General features: G+C 47.5%; 1 protein-coding gene across 1 annotated transcript in view; it reads left to right on the plus strand.

Annotated features, from left to right (window-relative positions):
• The window catches only part of LOC114597245 (testican-2), a 28853-nt gene extending 10303 nt beyond the window's left edge, over window positions 1–18550 (plus strand). Inside the window, exons 4-9 of the mRNA XM_028729582.2 lie at window positions 3158–3272; window positions 4809–4928; window positions 8205–8423; window positions 9712–9774; window positions 10854–10991; window positions 12001–18550. Coding sequence (XP_028585415.2) covers window positions 3158–3272; window positions 4809–4928; window positions 8205–8423; window positions 9712–9774; window positions 10854–10991; window positions 12001–12146 — 801 coding nt within the window. The 3' untranslated portion in view covers window positions 12147–18550. The remainder of the gene's footprint in view (window positions 1–3157; window positions 3273–4808; window positions 4929–8204; window positions 8424–9711; window positions 9775–10853; window positions 10992–12000) is intronic.
• Window positions 18551–19242: the final 692 nt, after the last annotated feature.

Consider the following 19242-nt stretch of genomic DNA (forward strand, 5'->3'; position numbering starts at 1 on the left):
TTTTTATACAGCTCCTGAAGCATGCTACTCAGAGATCTTTTACGGCCATTTTTGGATTGCTCCGTATGGTGGCCGGGGCAATTTGCAACAGGAAGTGAGGATTCTGAGTCTTTCCTGCTTGTCTCCTCGCATCCCGAGCACTGATCTGGCAGTGAGGTGGAGCATTGAAATTATGGCTTTGCCGCTATGTAAATAGCTGTAACATGCTTTGAACCAACCACTTGAAACCATAGATTTAGGTGGTCTTGTTGGACATGTAGTTTGATGCAGGAAATCCAGAGCGGTCCAGCCTGTTTGAAAGCCTCCAATGAGTAGGGGGTGGGAGGAGAAATTCAATTCAGTTTGCGTGTAAAGATGAACGAACCTACTTCATGCTTTCCAACACAATCCCAGAACCAAAGCACAGTCTTCAAAAGTCATACTTTTCTGAATTTTGTAGTGCAGCTCTCCTGAGTAGCAATGTGTACAAAAATGCACATACTGGTGTATGTACTGCATATATGAGTGAAAAATGACATGCAACAGTTTATTGTATTAGGGGAAATTGTTTTGCGTACACTTGTTCATTAGGGGAAATTGCATACAAATGTGTAGATTAGGATAAATTTACAGAAAAACGCTGGTGAATTTTCCTGGGAACTTTTTTTAAAAAAATCACAACCATGTGGAAATATGGAGAGCCGAATTTAAGTTTGGAGAAATGAAAAACTGGAATAAATTGAAGATTTGTCCATCACTTATGCCAGTGAGGGAGACTGCACCATCCCTCTAAGTAATCAGTTCCATTGGCCATCTTGCTCAAGTTTGTTTTGGGTTTTGTGAATCTACCCCTTCATCTTCCCACCAACTAAATGCTCCATTTCCATATGCTCTGTGTGTGGTGTTTTTTCACAGCCAAACATACTGGGGTCCTTCCTTTTTTAAAAAATAATGTTACTCTTTCTCCCATCCCATCAGTTATTAAGATGTTTGTGAATGCCCCATGAAATCACAGCAGGTCAAGTCAGTGGCTGGGGGAAATATTTTTCTATAGTTTGCAGGAAACAAGCAGCCAGTTTGTAGCCTATTATGCACCAAAGAATGTTGAGAAGCCTTAGCCCGATTAGTTCGAAACCAGGACACAGCAGGAAATTTCATTCGGGGGAGATTAGCACTAAGAAGATTCATTGTTATTTGCTTTTGGTTCCTCTTTGCCTGAAGAGTTAAATAAAAAAAAGTAACAGGATCAGAAGGCTGGCCTGCTGCAAAACCCTTCTGTTGCAATCTGCCCTTGGATTTCAAAGGGGTCAGCGGGAGAGAGATGCTTGTTGCTGGAACTTAGAGCTCCTAAATGTACTCAGAATAAAGAGCAGGGATCATCATGGGAAGGAGGCAGGATCTAGCCATGGAGTCCTAACATTCACAGAGCATGGGGGGAAAGTTTGATTCCCCATCCCTATGCAGAGCCCTCCTGTGTTTTGGCATGATATATGGTGGCGCTGTGGGTTAAACCATAGAGCCTTGGACTTGCCGATCAGAATGTCGGTGGTTCGAATCCCCGCGACGGGGTGAGCTCCCGTTGCTCGGTCCCTACTCCTTCCAACCTAGCAGTTCGAAAGCACGAAGTGCAAGTAGATAAATAGGTACCGCTCCAGCGGGAAGGTAAACGGCATTTCTGTACGCTGCTCTGGTTCGCCAGAAGCGGCTTAATCATGCTGGCCACATGACCCAGAAGCTGTACGCCCACTCCCTCGGCCAATAAAGCGAGATGAGCGCGCAACCCCAGAGTCAGTCACGACTGGACCTAATGGTCAGGGGTCCCTTTACCTTATAAGCAGAATCGGGTGCACTATAATTAAAAACCCCGTTCATGCCTTTGCAATCAAAATCCCACGTCAAGCCAAATTCTGTGACCTGTGTAAGCGGGTGAAAAATAAGCCCATTTGCAAGATGTCTCTAATAATGAAAAATAGCGATCAATAACTAAATGCAGAATTCTGCAACATTTCTTTTGTGCTAGTCATTAGGAGCATGAGAAACTGCCTCATGCACTGAAGCCCCACCCCAGCTACCAAAAGCCTTGTTTATTCCCCACTTCCCTCCCCTCCCTTGCACACATACTTGTGTATATATCTTCCCAGTCATAAAAGCAGAAATTCTCAGGAAGCACAAAAGAAATGCCCCTTTCCCTCCCCATCATGGAAATCACGGCAGGCATGTAGCCTTGGCTAGTAACAGAACCCTTTCCTAAGTTGGACTACATCAGCTGAGCACCACTGCTCCCGCTGGGCATGGCTCCAGAGGCAGCGTTCATTATACTGCCATAGGAATACTTTCCAAGACCTGCTGTGCTTTCTATCGCGGACAAAAGGGAAATGGTCACATCCTCCGATTTATTATATTGAATGTCAGCATATTGATATACACAGCCGCTAATCCCTGTGATTAATGTGTTTACACTGGAGCTGATTAATGGAGTTGCTTCCCATCAAAGAGCGTTCGGAGGAATATTATTCATGGAATTTGGAATTGGGCAAGGGGGGGGGGGGGAGTAACCATTATGAACTTGTGCATGAGTATTCAGCCATTGCATTAAGCGGTAGGTGAATTGTCATCTTAGTGCAGAACTTAGAGTATCCGTTTGTTTGTTTGTAGTGTTTGGACCCTGCTCCGGAAGCTGAAAAGCAACTTAACAATCATTTAAAAAGCAAGACAGTTGCTGCCCTCAGGTTTATAATCTAAAAGAGATGATACAAAATGGAGGAAAGGGATGGAGGGAAGATAAGCAAACTCAGGCACCAGGTCTTTGCAGGACCAGCTGGGATGGAAACAACTTAAGGAGAGGAGGAGCCAAAAGGGTCTGGCCTGTTATCCGAGGTGATGAAGTGGCCTGCCTCCCATCTCCCCTTCTGTTGCTCCTGCTGCCAAAAGATAAGAGGAGAGGGAGGCATTGTCCACTCTGTAAGGGTGTGTGGTCTATGTTGGACAGACAGGACAGGGACTACCAAATGAGGAGGGGAGCGTCAGGTGGCAGCAGAGGAGCAGGTGAGATGAGGTCGAGGAGGTTCATGGCAGGCTCTCCTAGACCAGCAGAGTCCCGGAGCCTGGGTTTCCCGTCCCCCATTTGATTGGCAAGTGCTGACTTCTCTGACTATCTACTCTCCATTCTGTCTTGCAGTGCAAACTGGAGCAGCAAGCCTGCCTGACCAGCAAACAGCTGACGGTTAAGTGCGAGGGGCAGTGCCCATGCGCGAGTGAGCATAGCCCGACCTCAGCCACAGACACCAAACAAGGTCAGGGGGGACATTTTAGTGAATAGTCTGATGATGGCATCCTCTCCTTCCCTTTCTCTCTCTGCTGCTTTTCATGTAAGCAACAGAAAGCATGCCTAAGAGTCTGGCATTAAATCATATTCCAAGGGGCCCCAATCTCCCTTGATCATGCCATGTGCATTTGTCTGCCAGGAAAACTACATGAGACCATGATCCAGACGCAGGCAAGCTCCCTCCCCCAGTAACACATCTCACGCTGCGGTTTCGTGTGCATTGTCACCATTTTGTTCTGGGAAGGTGACCCCAAGGCTGGTATTACTACCAGGCAACCTTGGGCAGTTTCAGGGCTCCAGCATTGTGGCAGCGGGCACTGCTACTGCTTGCCATGGACCCACCTTAAAAAAAAAAAAAAAGCTAGTTCTTTACGCTGGGTCTACTCACTGTTTGAATTTCCCACAGAACGCTCCCTTCCCCACAGTGCAGCATTGTTCTAGGGCAGCGTTCAGAGCACAGTCTCAGCTGCACACTAATGCCAGGTAAGCCCACCAGAGCCCACTGCTGGGGAAGGGCTCCCATAATGAGTACACATTGCCCAGGTCCCACACACACACCTTGGGTCTCCTAGACTTGGGTCAATATGGTGCTGACCTAAGAGCTGTGGGAAAGCTTAAAGCACCAAAAATCAGGTTCCCCAATGACTGCAGTTCTGGTCCATGCAATAAAGATTCAGAAATCATTTCATCACATCTGCCAAGAGCTAGTTCGCATGGGAATGGGAAATCCAGTTCATGCTACACCGTCATTTGCAAAGTGGAGGAAGGAAGGAAATAGGTCCGTTTTGTTGTTGCTTAGATTTCTTCCTTGCCCCTCACCATAAGGACCCAAGGCAGGTTTAGACAGTATTAAAACCAGATGAACCAATTTACAATCAAAAATATAAGGTGGGTCCTAAAAACATAACATAGGCATCAAAGGCCAAGATAAAGAGGTAAGTATCTGCTATGAGGCATACATGATACATATATATAATGCTTAATGTTACTTAGTGAATAAAGCACTGTTACCTGAGTAAAACTTAGCAAATTAATTAGCAAATTAATTGTGTAAGTTTTGTTCAATTAGTTGATATAAAGGTTGTTTCTGAGTTGTATGCTATTCTGTACCTAAACCCTTAAAATGGCAGGCTTCTGTCTGCTGCTTTACATCCCCATAAAAGTACAGAAGGCCAAATTCTAGACAAGTCCAAGATGTGGATAGGCAAGTGAGTGGTGCTCTTGTCAAATCCTGGAGTTTATCCACCATTTGGACAGCTCAGACTTTTGTTTAAGGCAGGGATTTCCAAGCTAATAAATGTCACAAGTCATCCCCTTCCCCAGCTCATCAGTAAGCAGTCCTTTCTGTATCACACACATAAACACACTGACTTTAGTCCATGGAGGCGGAATGTTTTGCTACATAAAAGAGACTCTTTCACAATGAATAAAATAGAGTTTGGGTGTCTTTCATATTCTTCCCAGCTCGGGGTGCTCAGCTAATAATTCTGCATTTGATTTACAGAAACCTGTACTGGGCAAGACTTGGCAGACTTGGGGGATCGGCTCCGTGACTGGTTCCAGCTCCTGCATGAGAATGCCAAGCAGAACAGCTCCGGGAGCGCAGGGGCCAATCCAGTGAATGGTATGCAGAAACTGCGGCCGTTTACGCGTACACAGTCATGGAAATACGGGGACGGAGCCCATGCAATCTCTGAAAAGATTCTCTCTGCAGTTACTGGACTGATATCTGTGTCCAGTGATTCCTTAGACTGAACATCTTTGAGCTGCAGGTGGATGGTTGGCTGCATGATTGAATAGGTTTAAAAAACAATCACTTTTCTCTCCTTGGAAAGCCTGCACATTGGGGAGAAAGGGTTGTGTTCAAGGCAGTAGCATTAAGGCGAACCTTAAGTCAGGATGAGGATTTCTGCTTGCACAAGGAAATGTTCTCCTCCTCTGCTTCCCCCCTAAATCTCTTCTGGGGTTTCCTCCAACTCTCTGGAGTAGATTTGAGGACAGCGGCCGGGGACCCAGTTGTGTTAATGCAACAGTTCTGTTGAATACCGCCCATGTTTCTTCTATATATTTCTTCGTGGCAGGCTGGTTTTCCACACACAGGGAGCTTTTGATAGGGGATAATGCTGAAACGTGTGATTCACAATCTGCGAAGTGGCACAGTCCTGGGGATACTTATGCACAATAGGATATTTCTGAATGCATACTTTGGCTTAACCCAGGGGTTGGGAAACCTGTACTCTCCCATCATCCAGAGCCAGCATGGCCAATGGACAAGGATGGAAGGGAGTTATAATCCAACAACATTTGGAGGGCCACTGGTCACCCCATCACCACCCCTCTATTTCCTCTAAGTTATACCAGGAAGAAGGTTGTTTCATTCAAGTGTGAAAGACGCAGGAACACATTCAGCTGTAACTTCTGCAGTTCAGACACACCAGTGGGAAAATTCCGCCATGTTTTCAGGATCAGTCTGAGAAAGCTCTGTATCCTGCACTGAACGAGGGAAGGTGACCACAATCAGCCCTCCAACAACTCCCATTAAAGAGGGACAGCCTTGTTGCAATGAATAGGACTTTGCGAGAGCCACAGGCTCATTTATTTCACCGGAGCTGGTGCAGCAGATGTGCCTGGTTCCGTCAATCTTTATTCCTCCTGTTGTGTCAGCTCTTATTTCTCCTTGTGAAACTAAATTGTTTTTGCTTTGGCTGAGCAGTTACTTGTTGGGTGCCAGCAGCTTGTCGTATTTCGGCACTAAACTGGTCTTTATGTGTGACTCTATTAGTTTATATACCATGAGATCAGGAACGGGGAATCTGCAGCTCTCCAGATGCTTCTGGACTACGAATCCCGTCATCGACCCCAGCTGCCGACCAAGCTGGCTGGGAATGATGGGCAATGTAGTCCAATAAACTCTGTAGGGCCACAGCTTCCCCATCTCTGCACTAAACAGTTCTTGAGTCACCATCATGTTCATCCAATCAGATTCGGTGCGTTAAATACATGTGCCAATTTGCCACATTTTCATTAGCTGAAACACAATACTTTGTTCTCAGAGCTGATCTGATAAATTAACGCTCTAACGACAAGCTGGAGTCTGTGGAATTCTCTACTTATTATTATTATTATTCCTTTTGTAGTTAGTGTGATAAAAGGAGAAATGTGCTTAGCACAGAAAGATGGACTGGTTTGTCATCAGCAAATGCACATTTTGTACATTAAACCAAGCAAGCCCTGCTCATCTCCTGGCTGCTTCCACAGAGCAGAGCTTTCTGTGTGGGCCACCCACACTCTGCCAGTTGCTGTGTGAGCACAGCAAGGTAAAGGTTTTTGCGCACTTGTTTGTTTTAAACAAGTCCCCAGCCCCTGAGCAGAGTTGGCAGATTGGTCCCAGAGCACACGCAGAACGTGAAGTGCGACCGGTCAGGAGGAAGATCATTAGTTTAAATGTCAGTGAACAGAAACCGCCAAGCCGCATGCTTCTCCCCACAGGCGGGCCTGATGCATCGGATGAAGTCTTGCCGCGCTGGGAGGGCGATGCCCTTGTGCCCCCCTTGGCTCTGCCGCTCCCGTCCCTCGGCTTTCGTAAGCAGAGCAGTGAGCCGCCGTGGCTCACCTCCAGCAGCGAGGAAGTCCATCTGGAACCAGCCTGGCAGCAGCATCACAAACTACGTAGGAGATAGGAAGTGAAGCAGGCCGTGCGGGGAAATGGCAAGGCTCCCGTCTCCTTCAACAGCAGCTGCTTTTCCTAGAGGGCCACTTTGAGAAGTGAGCCGAGCGTGGCAGGCCGACGCCGCAGCCATGACCCTTTCAGGCGGGCTGCCACTGTCTTCTGCTGCCCTGCGTTACATGTCCTCCTTGCATCTTCTGCCTCTAGCTTGGCTTCAGGAAAGAGAGGGGTAGCAGCTGGTACCTTGTAGAGGACCAGGTTTTCCAGTGGGCCTGCAGTTGTTCACCTCTGCTCCATATACACTTAACTGTGCAGAACTGCAATGGCGGTATTTTGGGGTTCCGGTGCAGAATTTCAGGCTTGCAGGCCTGACGTTTGAATCCTGGAGTACAGCAGCATCGACAGACAGCCTTTCCAGGAGAGGCCCTGCGTATGCACAGGCTTGTGTCGACGCACGAGCTTTTAAATAAGTAAAAATTCCGCAACTAGGAAGACGGAACTCTGTGAGCGGTATAAATTATGCAGATCGAGCCTGTTTGCATAATGCATGCAGCTTCTCTGAGGAGCGGCAAGGCACTCCAGGAGCACCTGCCTCTCAGCCACAGGGTGTTCTGCTCGGCTTCTCGTTTGTGTAGCTCCTAAGCATCGCCTACAGGTTTTTAATCACCACTGTCTTTGTAGCCATAAGGTCTAGCAGCTTGCTTGGTTTCTTTAAAATAACGAGTAGAACCTGCAACAAATCACTGCAAGTGATCTACCTCTCAGTGCAAGTGCTCCTGTTCAGAGTTGCAGACAGACATGTTATCCTTAGGATACTCCATTGCAACACACAGACACACTTCGGGTTGTTTTGTTTACCAGCTGACACTCAACATTCCACAGCTGCTGAGCATGCTCAGTGTCCATTGGGTTGTCTTTGGGGTGGTTTTGCCTCCTAGGGGTGTATTTTTTAAGTTTTATACTTCATCTTACCTTGAGGTTCACCTTCACACGCTGCTTCCCCCGTCTCGTCTCTCAGAAGCCCCATTTCGGCTCCAAACCACCTGAGTTCACTCTTAGAGGGAACAATGGAAGCTGAGGTCCTCAGGATGATGAATCCTGCACCCAAATCCCGCACTTGTGGGCGCAAGCGGCCCTCGTTAGAACTATATGCGCAGAGGCACCTTTGCTCCCCCTTACTCTTCTTTCTCACTCTCTTCTGTTGTTGTTTTTTCAAACCTCATCCGCTTGCAGTGCTGGACAAGAGCCTTGTGGCCAGTTGCAAAGACTCGATTGGCTGGATGTTTTCCAAGCTGGACACTAACGGCGACCTTTTCCTGGACCAGACGGAGCTGGCAGCCATCAACCTGGACAAGTACGAGATCTGCATCCGGCCTTTCTTCAACTCCTGCGACACCTACAAGGATGGCCGTGTCTCCACCGCAGAGTGGTGCTTCTGCTTCTGGCGAGAAAGTGCGTTGCTGCAAGGTTTCTCCTAAGAGTCTTTTGTGTTGACTCCTTCCAGTCAGTCATATCCCACCGTTCTTTATATAGTGCCAACTGTTGTAAGAGATACACACATGCTGACAAATGGGCTTCTCCCTATCTTTCACTGATGGCACTAAGCAAAAGGCCTCTTCTTGGCTGATGTGTTTTACCATAGCATAGTACTAAGTTCAGGGATGCGGGTGGTGCTGTGGGTTAAACCACAGAGCCTAGGACTTGCTGATCAGAAGGTCGGTGGTTCGAATCCCCGCGATGGGGTGAGCTCCCGTTGCTCGGTCCTTGCTCCTGCCAACCTAGCAGTTCAAAAGCATGTCAAAGTGCAAGTAGATAAATAGGTACCCCTCCAGCGGGAAGGTAAACGGCGTTTCTGTGCGCTGCTCTGGTTCGCCAGAAGCGGCTTAGTCATGCTGGCCACATGACCCGGAAGCTGTACTCCGGCTCCCTCGGCCAATAAAGCGAGATGAGCGCCGCAACCCCAGAATCAGTCACGACTGGACCTAATGGTCAGGGGTCCCTTTACCCTTTACCTTTAGTACTAAGTTCAAGCTGTTTAAAGAGGCACTCGTTACAGCCCCACTTAGATTAAAGATCATCGTCCTTTATTTGCATGCCACCTTTCCGTCATGAATTTTGCTTGTGGTGGCAAAACTGGCTAAGTGGCAACAGAATTTAACAATAAGTTAACCAAAACATCTCGGCATCTCAGTAAGAAATATACCAAAAATTGAACATTAGTAAGGTCTACTAATAAAGTGCAGAAACATTCCTGTAAATAAGGCACCTTCAAGATTAATTCTGGACCCCAACGGAAGCCCCAAAACATCACCCCACCTTGATAGTCTCTAGCAGCATGCTTTTTCCCAGACTTGCAGTGAAGCTGGTCTCTCTTATATTTTCTGGCCAGAAGCTGCCAATAGTTTTTAGGAGGGAGAATATTTGCTTAGCGTTTATGTAGTGCTTTTTCTTATGAACTCAGAGCCCTTTGCATATATACTTCAGTAATCCTTGCAGCAAACCTGCAAGGTAGACCAGTGCTGTTAGTAAATGAAACACCTGGTATTTATGTAAGTGGTTTTTTCTTAAGGGCTTAAAGTGCTTTGCACATGCAAGGCAGGCCAGTTCTTTTACCCTCGTATCAGAGATTACTGGAAGAGAGCAGCTCATTTATTGACAAGCGCATGGCTCCACTGAGATTGTTTTGAGCTGGTTTTTGGCAATCCTGGAATGGACGTGTGTTTTGCTTTGGGTGTTTCAGAGCCTCCTTGCCTTGTGGAGCTGGAGAGGATACAGATCCAGGAAGCAGCCAAAAAGAAACCTGGTGAGTTGTGGAAATGGGGAGCTATTTGGGGATGGGTGAGGGAAGGGGAAAGGGATCTTGTGGATGTCTCGGTGCTGATAGTCAATGCTTGGAAGGCACGTCACCCAGCAGTGCTAGTTTCTTTCACCCAAGCCCCATCTCTGCTTGCCCCACAGCTGAGGGCCAGAGGATCCATACCTGTTTTAGATGATGGTGTCATGGAAATGAAGATTTAGGCAGATCTAACGGCTCCTCCCTAAGGTCCAGCTCAGGCACCCCCAAACTCAGCCCTCTGGCTGTTTTGGGACTACAGTTCTCATCATCCCTGACCACTGGTCTTGTTAGCTAGGGGTGATGGGAGTTGTAGTCCCAAAACAGCTGGAGGGCCGAGATTGGGGATGCCTGGTCCAGCTCATACATGTGGGTGGCCATGCCCAAAGCAGCCTTATGGCTGGAGCCATTTGTGCTCAATCTGGGCAGATTTCAGTGATAATTGTGCAACAGCTCATTGTCGCAGGCCAGGCCAGGGGTGTTTGTAGCGGTGCATTGCCCTGGCTGTGTGCATGTATGGCAATCCACTTACTACATGTTATGATTTTTGTCAGTGGTTTTTGCACACCATAATTCTTGTCAGGGAAATAATCGATGTGTGAAGATTTTCCCTTGTCGTTTTCCATTGCATATGTTTATGCGGAAAGCACCTCTGAGGTCAGATCATTTTTTGTTTAACTGTGTATTGAAGAAGCTAATTTTTTAAGGTGGTTCTAAGCACAATTAAATATAAAGTCCGTACTCTGGCCAGTTATTCCTTACAGTCTAAGCTCCTTTCTTATTCAAAGTGTATGATCTTCATTTAAATTCCCAGTTGCACAAGATGCTGTGGGCTGCTAGGGTTGCCATTTGTCCTCTTTTTCCAGGACACGTCCTCTTTTTTGCCATAGCGATCCATAGTTAAAAGCAGAAGTCGGCAAATATGTCCCTCTTTTTTGTTCTTCAAAACACAGCAATCCTAAAAATCATTTCCCAAGCAGTGAGTCCTGCTGCTGCAACCATTGTATCCCAACTCTACTGACGCCCTGTTGCTGACTTTGCTTTCCCAGGGATCTTCATCCCCAGCTGCGATGAAGATGGGTACTATCGGAAGATGCAGTGTGACCCAAGCAGTGGGGAGTGTTGGTGCGTGGACCACCTTGGCATGGAACTAACAGGGACGCGGATGCATGGGAATCCAGATTGTGGTAAGGAGAATGGAGAGGAAAGGTGGGAAGAACTGTTGGCGGGTTGGAGCACAAAACGTACACGTTGCACACAACAAGGGGGGCCTCCAACGTGGCCCCTGTCGTGGACTGGTTGGATGCAGAGGGACGGTGGAAAGAACCAGCTGTGGAACCCACAAGAAAGCTCAGAGCCCAGGGAATGGTGGTGGGACCACAATGAGTGGTCAGAGGGAGAAGACTGGGAAGAGGAGGCGTCGGAAGCTGAAGAGGTAACAGGACTGAGTGAGCAGGGAGAGTCTGTGGCAGAGAGGAGTCCTGAAGCTGAAGCAGGAGAGGAGGGAGGCCAAGAGGCAGAGAGGAGACTGGCTAGTGAAGAGGCACAAGTGTCTCCCCCTCCTGCGGAGACCAGCTCCCCTCCCCCTGGTCTCCCAGAACATGCAGAGAAATGAAGAGGGCAGAGGAATGGGAGACAAGACAACAGAGCCTTCGGCTGCCGGGGAAGGAATTGAGGGAGGAGCCTTACAGAGCAGTGGGAAGGTGGGAACCTCGCAACTGCTTCACTGGGGCAAGACCTACTAGGAAGAGTTGTTGTGATCTCTAGGCCTGCGCTGTTTTGGTTTCTTCGAATAAAGAGTTAACTTCACAAACAATGGACTTAGGCAGCAGTGAGGAGGTAGGAACCCAGTCTCAGCAAGTGCTTCTGGGTGGGGGAAGGGGGGCAAGACTTGCCAGAGACGAGTTGCTGTGCTCACAAGGCCTGACACTCCTGGGTTGTTGTTGTTGTTGTGGGTTTTTTTGTTTTTTGTTTTGCTAACAAAGAGTTAACTCCAACTTGCTCAGTGTGATTTCCTGCTGGCTCGCTCCTGTCGGCCCCACTTGTAGAGTTGAGCGGACAGGCTTCCTCGCCATGGAAGAAGTGAATGAATGCCTTCTGAGGGGGAGGGTTCACCATCCACGGTTACCAAAGTGCCGCACCGCCGTTTCCTTACTAACGCTGCTGCTTCTGCTGTTGTTGTTCTTGTCGTTGCAGATGATATCGTTGGATTCTCTGGGGACTTTGGGAGTGGCGTCGGGTGGGAAGACGAGGAAGAGAAAGAGACTGAGGAAGCCGGCGAGGAGGCCGAGGAGGAGGAAGGGGAGGCGGGAGAGGCCGACGACGGAGGCTACATCTGGTAGAAGCCGCCGAGGGCACAGTTTGGTCAGGATGCTGGCTGCAGGGCTGGGAGACGGCCGTCGAAACCCGAAGGAGAGGAACAGCTTAACAAGATGATCAGGAAACACAGTTGAATGTAACTAACTATGGCAGAACATGTTGTGTGTGCGTGTGTGAGTGTGTGTATGCACCTGCCTGGGTGAGTCCATTCTCCTTACATGGCCGTGGGGATTATCTTGTTTCCCACCCCCCAGCTTAGCAGAGATCAAAGCTGTATCAAAGCAAAATGGGAAAGGGGGCAAAGTATTCTGCACTGTAGGTTCGGGTGGTCTTTTTATATATATAAATATATTTAAAAAATGTAATTTAATTTAACGTTTAAATTGTCTCATCACACATTTCCGCTCGTAGCCAGACCCCCAAATATGTTTACCTGCCCCATCATCTCTCGTGGTATGGTTCCTAGCAATAGCTTCCAATAATTTACACATTGTTAGGTATGTACACCCTGGTGCACCAGATTGCTTTCAAGCACATGCTCTGCAAGCGCCCAGGAGCTCTGCCAAGCATTCCTGGGTCTTCGTTGCAATGGAAGAGGTGTGATCACCTGGACTTCGGCTGACAGGTCAGGGATGAAGAGCAGCCCCTTTCTCTTCCTTTGACCACATGTTAGATCCATATCAGGCTGGGACAGGTAGCACAGCGCTGGTTGCAAACTTGGCTAGCATATCACGGACTTCTCAGACACCGAGAGGGTCCTGCAAAATCCTACCTCCCTGGAATATTCCCCACAGGCGGCTTGGCATCCTCGTATTGATTTAAGAACCAACAGGTGATCACAGGGCTGTGCCCGCCAATTTCGAGGGTCCCATTGCAAACCTGTCTCAACTTTATCTCTGGTCACTGTAGAATAATGGGCTTCCATATGGCCTCTCGGTGCCCTGGCAGAGTGACAGAGGCATTTGGGCACACAATTGGCTGAGAAACACTGATTTATTTATTTTTAAAGGAGAAATAACATTATTGATTGTGGAATGCAAATTTGTGGGGCAGGCTAGGGTGATCGACGGCAAAAAGGCATCCCGAGCTAGGAACAAAGTTCCCATGACGAGAAAGGGGGACCCATCATCCGTCAACAGCAAAACAGCCATCCCAGGAGGTCTGCTTCCGAATGATTTGGGTTGCAGTGTGGCGTTGCTATTGGCTGCTTTGTTTCTAGGTAAAGATGCTCTTTTCTACATTCTTTTCCAGGTCAGGGGAACTGTAGGCTTTTCGCCTGGGTAGGGTGCACCATGGCAAACTTTAAATCCTCCTTTGAAAGAGACAGGCGTCCCACTGCTGCTGCATTTGGACGCACCCACTGCTTTGTGGGCCTGGGTTCCTGCAGGTGTGAGATTCTGTGTGTGAGTGTGTTGCGAGTGCATGGGTGTTGCGGCCACGGGTGCCCTCACGCAGTGTGAGCAGATGGCGGGTGTTTGTGTGCGTGCGTGCTTGGAGAATGAGGGAGGGCCAGCTTGGCTTATTACATTGAGCATTCCAGAGCTTACGCAAAAACTGCGCTTCCGGTAGAGCCATCTAGGCTTTCTGTGCGGCTCCATATCCTTCAAATACACACACAAAAATATGAATAACTGTGGGATTTTTATTTTTTTTAACGTGAGCTAAACCTCCCAGTGAGCCCGGCCACATGCTTGCGGTGGCACCATAACAGAGAACACTTGTGTAGCCCAGCTGTGATAATAAACAAGCCTTGCTGTGTCGACCTCTCTTAACCTTCCTTCTTGCCTAGGCTTTTCCCTCTCTATTTGTCTCTGTCTATATACACACCCGCACGCTTCACACCCCTCCTTTATTCCACTATTTCTTCTACTTTTCTGCAGAGAGAATAATAGATTATGACCGAGCGAGACTTGGAACTTGTCACTGCCAGGAGGGAGTGGCCTTCGCAGTCCATGTCCTTTGGGAAATTCCTCTTCTTCCTCCTTAGACTTTGCATTTTTGTACCCTCCCCCCTTCCCTTTCTGCTGCAAAGAGATCCATTTGCATCTTGTTAATACACAGAGTCACAGAATTGTAGAGTTGAGGATCATGTGGCCCAACCCCCTGCAATGCAAGAATATGCATCTGTCCTATATAGGGATTGAACCTGCAACCTCAGCATCAGTGACTTACTCAAGCTTTGGTTTCTGGAAAGCCCCTCTTTGAGGGCTCCTCCACTGTTGTTGCCTCCTCCCCCCTTCTGCCTGTGTGTCTGGGACTGAATTTCCCAGTTGTGCATGTTTAAATAACATGTAAATACATCTTTCGAATCCGGGAAGCAAATTGTTGCTAACTTGACTAGGCAGGGCAGCATCCCAAAATGAATGCGAAGGGGAAGAATTGCCCATCTATTTGGACACAGGAGTGACCAGGATGGGGTGTTTTAATGGATGGCACAGTGGTGGCAGCAGGACCATATCTGTGCAGACATGCCAGGGGGAGCGGTGTTGGCTCTGCCTGTATTCCTTGCACAGCCCCCGCCTCTCCCTGCCAACCTGGTTTCCCCCATCCAGGGAAGCAGCAATGATGTTGCCCCTCCACACCAGACACTATTGAATACTGTAGAACTGGGGGAGGGGGGCGGACAATTTTGTGTGTGTGTTTGCTGTGTTGATAACAAGGCTTATAGTTGATGATTGCTTGTCCTCCTTGACACCTTTGACGACAGCCTTGGAGACGGATGATAGGGTTTTGTTTTGTTTCCAGAGGGTTGAAAGTAGAATGGCAGACAAATGGTGGCCCGTGATTGATCCTCATTCCCGGCGTTGTGTCTGATCGCAGGTTTTTGTAGGTTTTGGCTGTCAAGAACTGCTCAAAAAACAACTTCTCAAAAATGTATTGCATCGACTGAAGACAAAGGAATGAGTGTCAGTGCCATGGAAAACGATAAGTCAACCATGCCACTTTCAACTTTCTTTTTAAGAACTATTTTCTCTCTCCAGGTTGTCTAGCTCTGCCCAGTTTTGAAAGAAAAACTTCCCCATGGGACAAAAGACGTACTTATTCGCCAATGGGAGAGAAACCTCTCCATTTTCTTAAGGGGAGTTAAAAAGTAATTGGAGAGCATTTTTTCTTCTTATGGTGAACACATAATGTCTTTTGCCTATTCTCTGCTTCCAGCCTTAATTTTACACCCCATTTGTTTTAATGCATTTTTAGCTGATTTGTATTACCTCGTGACACATTCTCTGACTTCTAGGGTAGCAGAAGCAGAAGATACGTCATCCCAAATGACGTCCGTAGGAGAAACTCTTGCCGTCCCTGTAGGGTTCACCTTGTCAAGTGGACTTGGGTGCAGAATTAAAGACTTCCTGTTTCTCCTTTGGGTTGCCAACTACTTTCCTAACAGAGAGCAGAGAAATACTGCAGGAGCAAACTTCCCAATCACTGTGACTTCATGACTGGCAGTGTGGGGATTAATTTATCTGTAGCGCTTCCCCTGTCATGCAGCTGTTCAAAGACATGAGAGCAAGACTTTGTGTCGAGTTAGTTAATCGAATCTCAGCTCCCCGAACCTTTTTGCTAGGGTTAAACTTTTAAGAGTATGTGGATTAGTCCAAATAACTTCTGAGCATGTGCAATGCCCCTTCCTACTGGGTAATCTGAAATAGGCCTCTTTCACATATCTGGGATTACATGGTAGGTCTTTCAAGATAAGAGGCTTACTTTTGGAGCAGGCTTGAATCTCAGGGCAGGGTCCTGCTGGGGAAAGGAGTTGGCAACCCTTGACTTTGCTTAGATTTCACTGGGGTTGGTTAGATCATCCCAGTTTTTCAAAATCTCACTCTTTTCTTCCAAACCTGCAAGCTAGTCTGAATGTTGTAAATAAGGAAACAACACTTGGTGCATGCACGCCCTCTCTCTGTCTCTCGCACACACAAGTTCTTCCTCTTCACAGCTTTGCTTTCCACACCACGTTCGCCCCATCAATGCTGTTTGTTTTCAATAAGAGCAGGAACTGTCTTAGGCAGCCTGGGAATTCAACACCAGAGACGACTTAAAAGAAATGAAAAAGAAAGAGTCTCTTCCCCGAGGGAAGCAGCTAGGATATCATCACCATATCAAGCAGCCAGCGCTGGAGCTGTGTGTATCAGGCAGTTGTGACAACTTCACCTGTTTTGCCATCTCTGTGCTGGCAGAGAGGGAGAAGAGACAAGCGAGGAAGCCTCTTATCATACCGTTAGTATCAACCAGATTCGGATTTCTGAAAATACCAGGCTGCATTGCCGCCATTTTATTTATTTTTTCATGCATTTACTTGAGCCCTGTGCAAATAAGAAAGAGCAAGCCTGCTTTGGAGCGTAAGTATGTGATGTTTTGGTTGCTTCAACTAATTGGCCAAAGGGGTCTCCCTAATAGCAGGTGCCCCTCTTCTTGGTTGCTTGTCTCCATACATTTTTAGGTTTGCCCCTAAGATGATCACATTTTTAGGTGTACGCTGACACGAGCGACTGTAGTATGGCGTTCATAGCATGTTTTGAATCTGTGTGTCATCTGAGTACTCTTGTCAAGGAACTGTGATTGGCAGCAACTACCTGGCGAGTGTGCCCTCAGTAGCAAACCCAGATTTGCCTTTATGTAATGTATGAAACAGCCCTACGGGCCTGGTCCTTGCTGTTTTGAGCTGGTGAAGTCCTCTTTCTACTCTTTTGAGCTTTGAGGATCAAGCTCCCCTGATCCTCCCTGGGAGAGCTCAGGTGGGCAAGAAATTGCCTTCCATTGGAACCCCTTACCGGCCGATGATCAGAGGACAAATGAATATATCTGGAAGAACTCTTGGTTTTCATGTGTGCAAATATTATTTTCCCTTGATCTTCATTGATTCTGGATGCTGGAGGGGAAGGAAATGGACCATTCTTCTTCTCCAGAGTACAGCTGAAAAGAATTAACATCCAAGGGAAGGAAATCTTTGCAATGCATTAAACTCCCGAGACTGCAGCTATCCATTTCATCCAAAGGTTCTTCTATTCAGAAGTGACTTCAATTCATTTTAAAATGTGGAGCGTAGGCTGCAGTTCTTGAACCACCTCCTCAAAAGTTGGTCAATGGCCATTGGGATGTGTTCCTGTTCTGATGCTTTCATGCACAAACGTCGTGTAGAGCATGTGACTTGAAGATGGCAGCCAAAGGTTGCAGTTCTCTTAAGCACGCTTCAGAAGTGAGCTCAGTTGGAAGTGACTTCCATATACAGCACACGTTCTGCGCAACAGCCAGAGGTGTGCATCCCAGTCTGCACCAACAACTGAAACCTGCGAGTCCATTTAGTTCCAGATGAGCCCTGAGATTTGGATCAAAACACTCATCCACATTGGCTGTAGTGTGTCTGCTTCTACATAAGGGATTCCCTTCATGTTGTATCAAGACAATTGTGTTAGTTACTGGGGGAGTTAGGCTCACAGGTGTGCTGCTTTTGAAATTTGCCCTGTACACAAACACACCCCTCTTCTTCCCTTTAGTGTCCAAATCTCAAATAGATCATTTCTACACATTTATCGCAAGTCTCCCCACACCGAACAAATGAAAGTAGCTCTGTCTAGTCCACTCTATTAAACCTTTCTCTCTTCTCTGTATTGAATCTCAGCTCAGTGTTGATGGAAAGAATGTGTGTTTTTAAAGTGTTAAAATGAGTTGATTTTTTTTTTTTTTGGAAAGGGGAAAAAAACCAACAGCATTTTACGCTTAACAAACCAGAATCGAGAAACAAACTCGCCTATAGCCTGATAACATATTTAAGTCTTATGTGCAATAATAACTTCTGAACTTTATAGCGTTAAACATCGTGTTCAAGTGCTTTGATTTCAGTTTGTATATTTCAGTGCTGCAAGTGTATCTCGGTAATTCTAGACGATTAAAAATGAAACAACAAAAAAAGTGTTAGAACGTATGTGTGTGCATATGGTGGGCGCTGGAACACCAGCGGGGGCAAGCCTGCCCAAGTTGAAATCCTATTGCGGCCTTTGCTAGTCTCGTGCCCTCCGGATATCCACTTTGGACTACAGTTCCCATCAGACCCTGCGTGGGCCTGATGGGAGTCCAGGACATTCGGAGGGTGCCATGTTGGCAAAAGCTGTCCAGTTGGTTCCAATGGGAAAGTTTAAACACTTCCTTCCACCGAAATAGTTCTGGGACTTTAAAGAGCTCAACTTGGGCGAGACCTTGCCCCCCAGGCTCCTTCTGTTCCTAGGGCGCCCTCTCCCCTCCCTCCCAGCTGTGACACTCCTGTATTGCTTTCCCGGCGGCTCCCTGGGAAACTGTTTCACATTGTCGGTACTCTGCCTAATAACTTAACTTACTTAACCTAAGGAAACAAGTACACACGTACACCATTCCAAGAAATGAAATACAACCTTATTTTTTAAAAAAAGAAAATAAAAATTTATAAACATCACTCCGTTGTGGTTTGTAATGGCACTGGGGAGGGGATTGGGATTGGGGAAGAGTTTGAGAAGACGGAAGGGTGCTGACGTCTGCTAGCAAAAATGCCCACCTGTTGGGCTTCACCTGGCTGTGGCACTTCCAAGATGAATCCCCACTTCTTGCCGTCTGCTAGCTTAGGAAAGGCATTTCTGTGATTTGAGCTGGGAGGCGGCCTCAGAACTGCTTTGGAGGGGCAGAACAGCTCAATGGGCGTATGCAGTCATATGGGTAAATGTGGAACTCCTAGAGCAGAGATGGCGAGGGTCTGGTCCACAGACCAAATGTGGCTCTCATGCCACACCCAAAACTTTAGGCCGTGTCCATTGCAGGCCCGAGCCAGCCTCAAGTAAGCGCCTAAACTACAGTTGCCATGTTTCAAAAAGTAAAAACCAGGACAGCCCAAAAGTTGTTGAGCCTTGACACTTCCCATCAGCCTGGAGTGCTTTTCAAAGCATCTCCCCCAACACACCCCAGAGCACATCTTGCAGGAGGGTTGGGGGAACCAACAGGTTTCCAGATTTGGGTGGGCTACAACTTCCTTCATCCTCAGCAACTGGCCGTGCAGGTGGGTGGTGGCGCCCACTAAACTGCTGGGCCACAGGTTCTGCATTCCTATGTTGCAAAATGTTCACCTGGTGGAGAATCTGCTCTCCCTCGATGGTA

Source organism: Podarcis muralis, chromosome 6 (genome assembly GCF_964188315.1).
Source record: "Podarcis muralis chromosome 6, rPodMur119.hap1.1, whole genome shotgun sequence".
In the NCBI taxonomy this organism is placed as follows: domain Eukaryota; kingdom Metazoa; phylum Chordata; class Lepidosauria; order Squamata; family Lacertidae; genus Podarcis; species Podarcis muralis.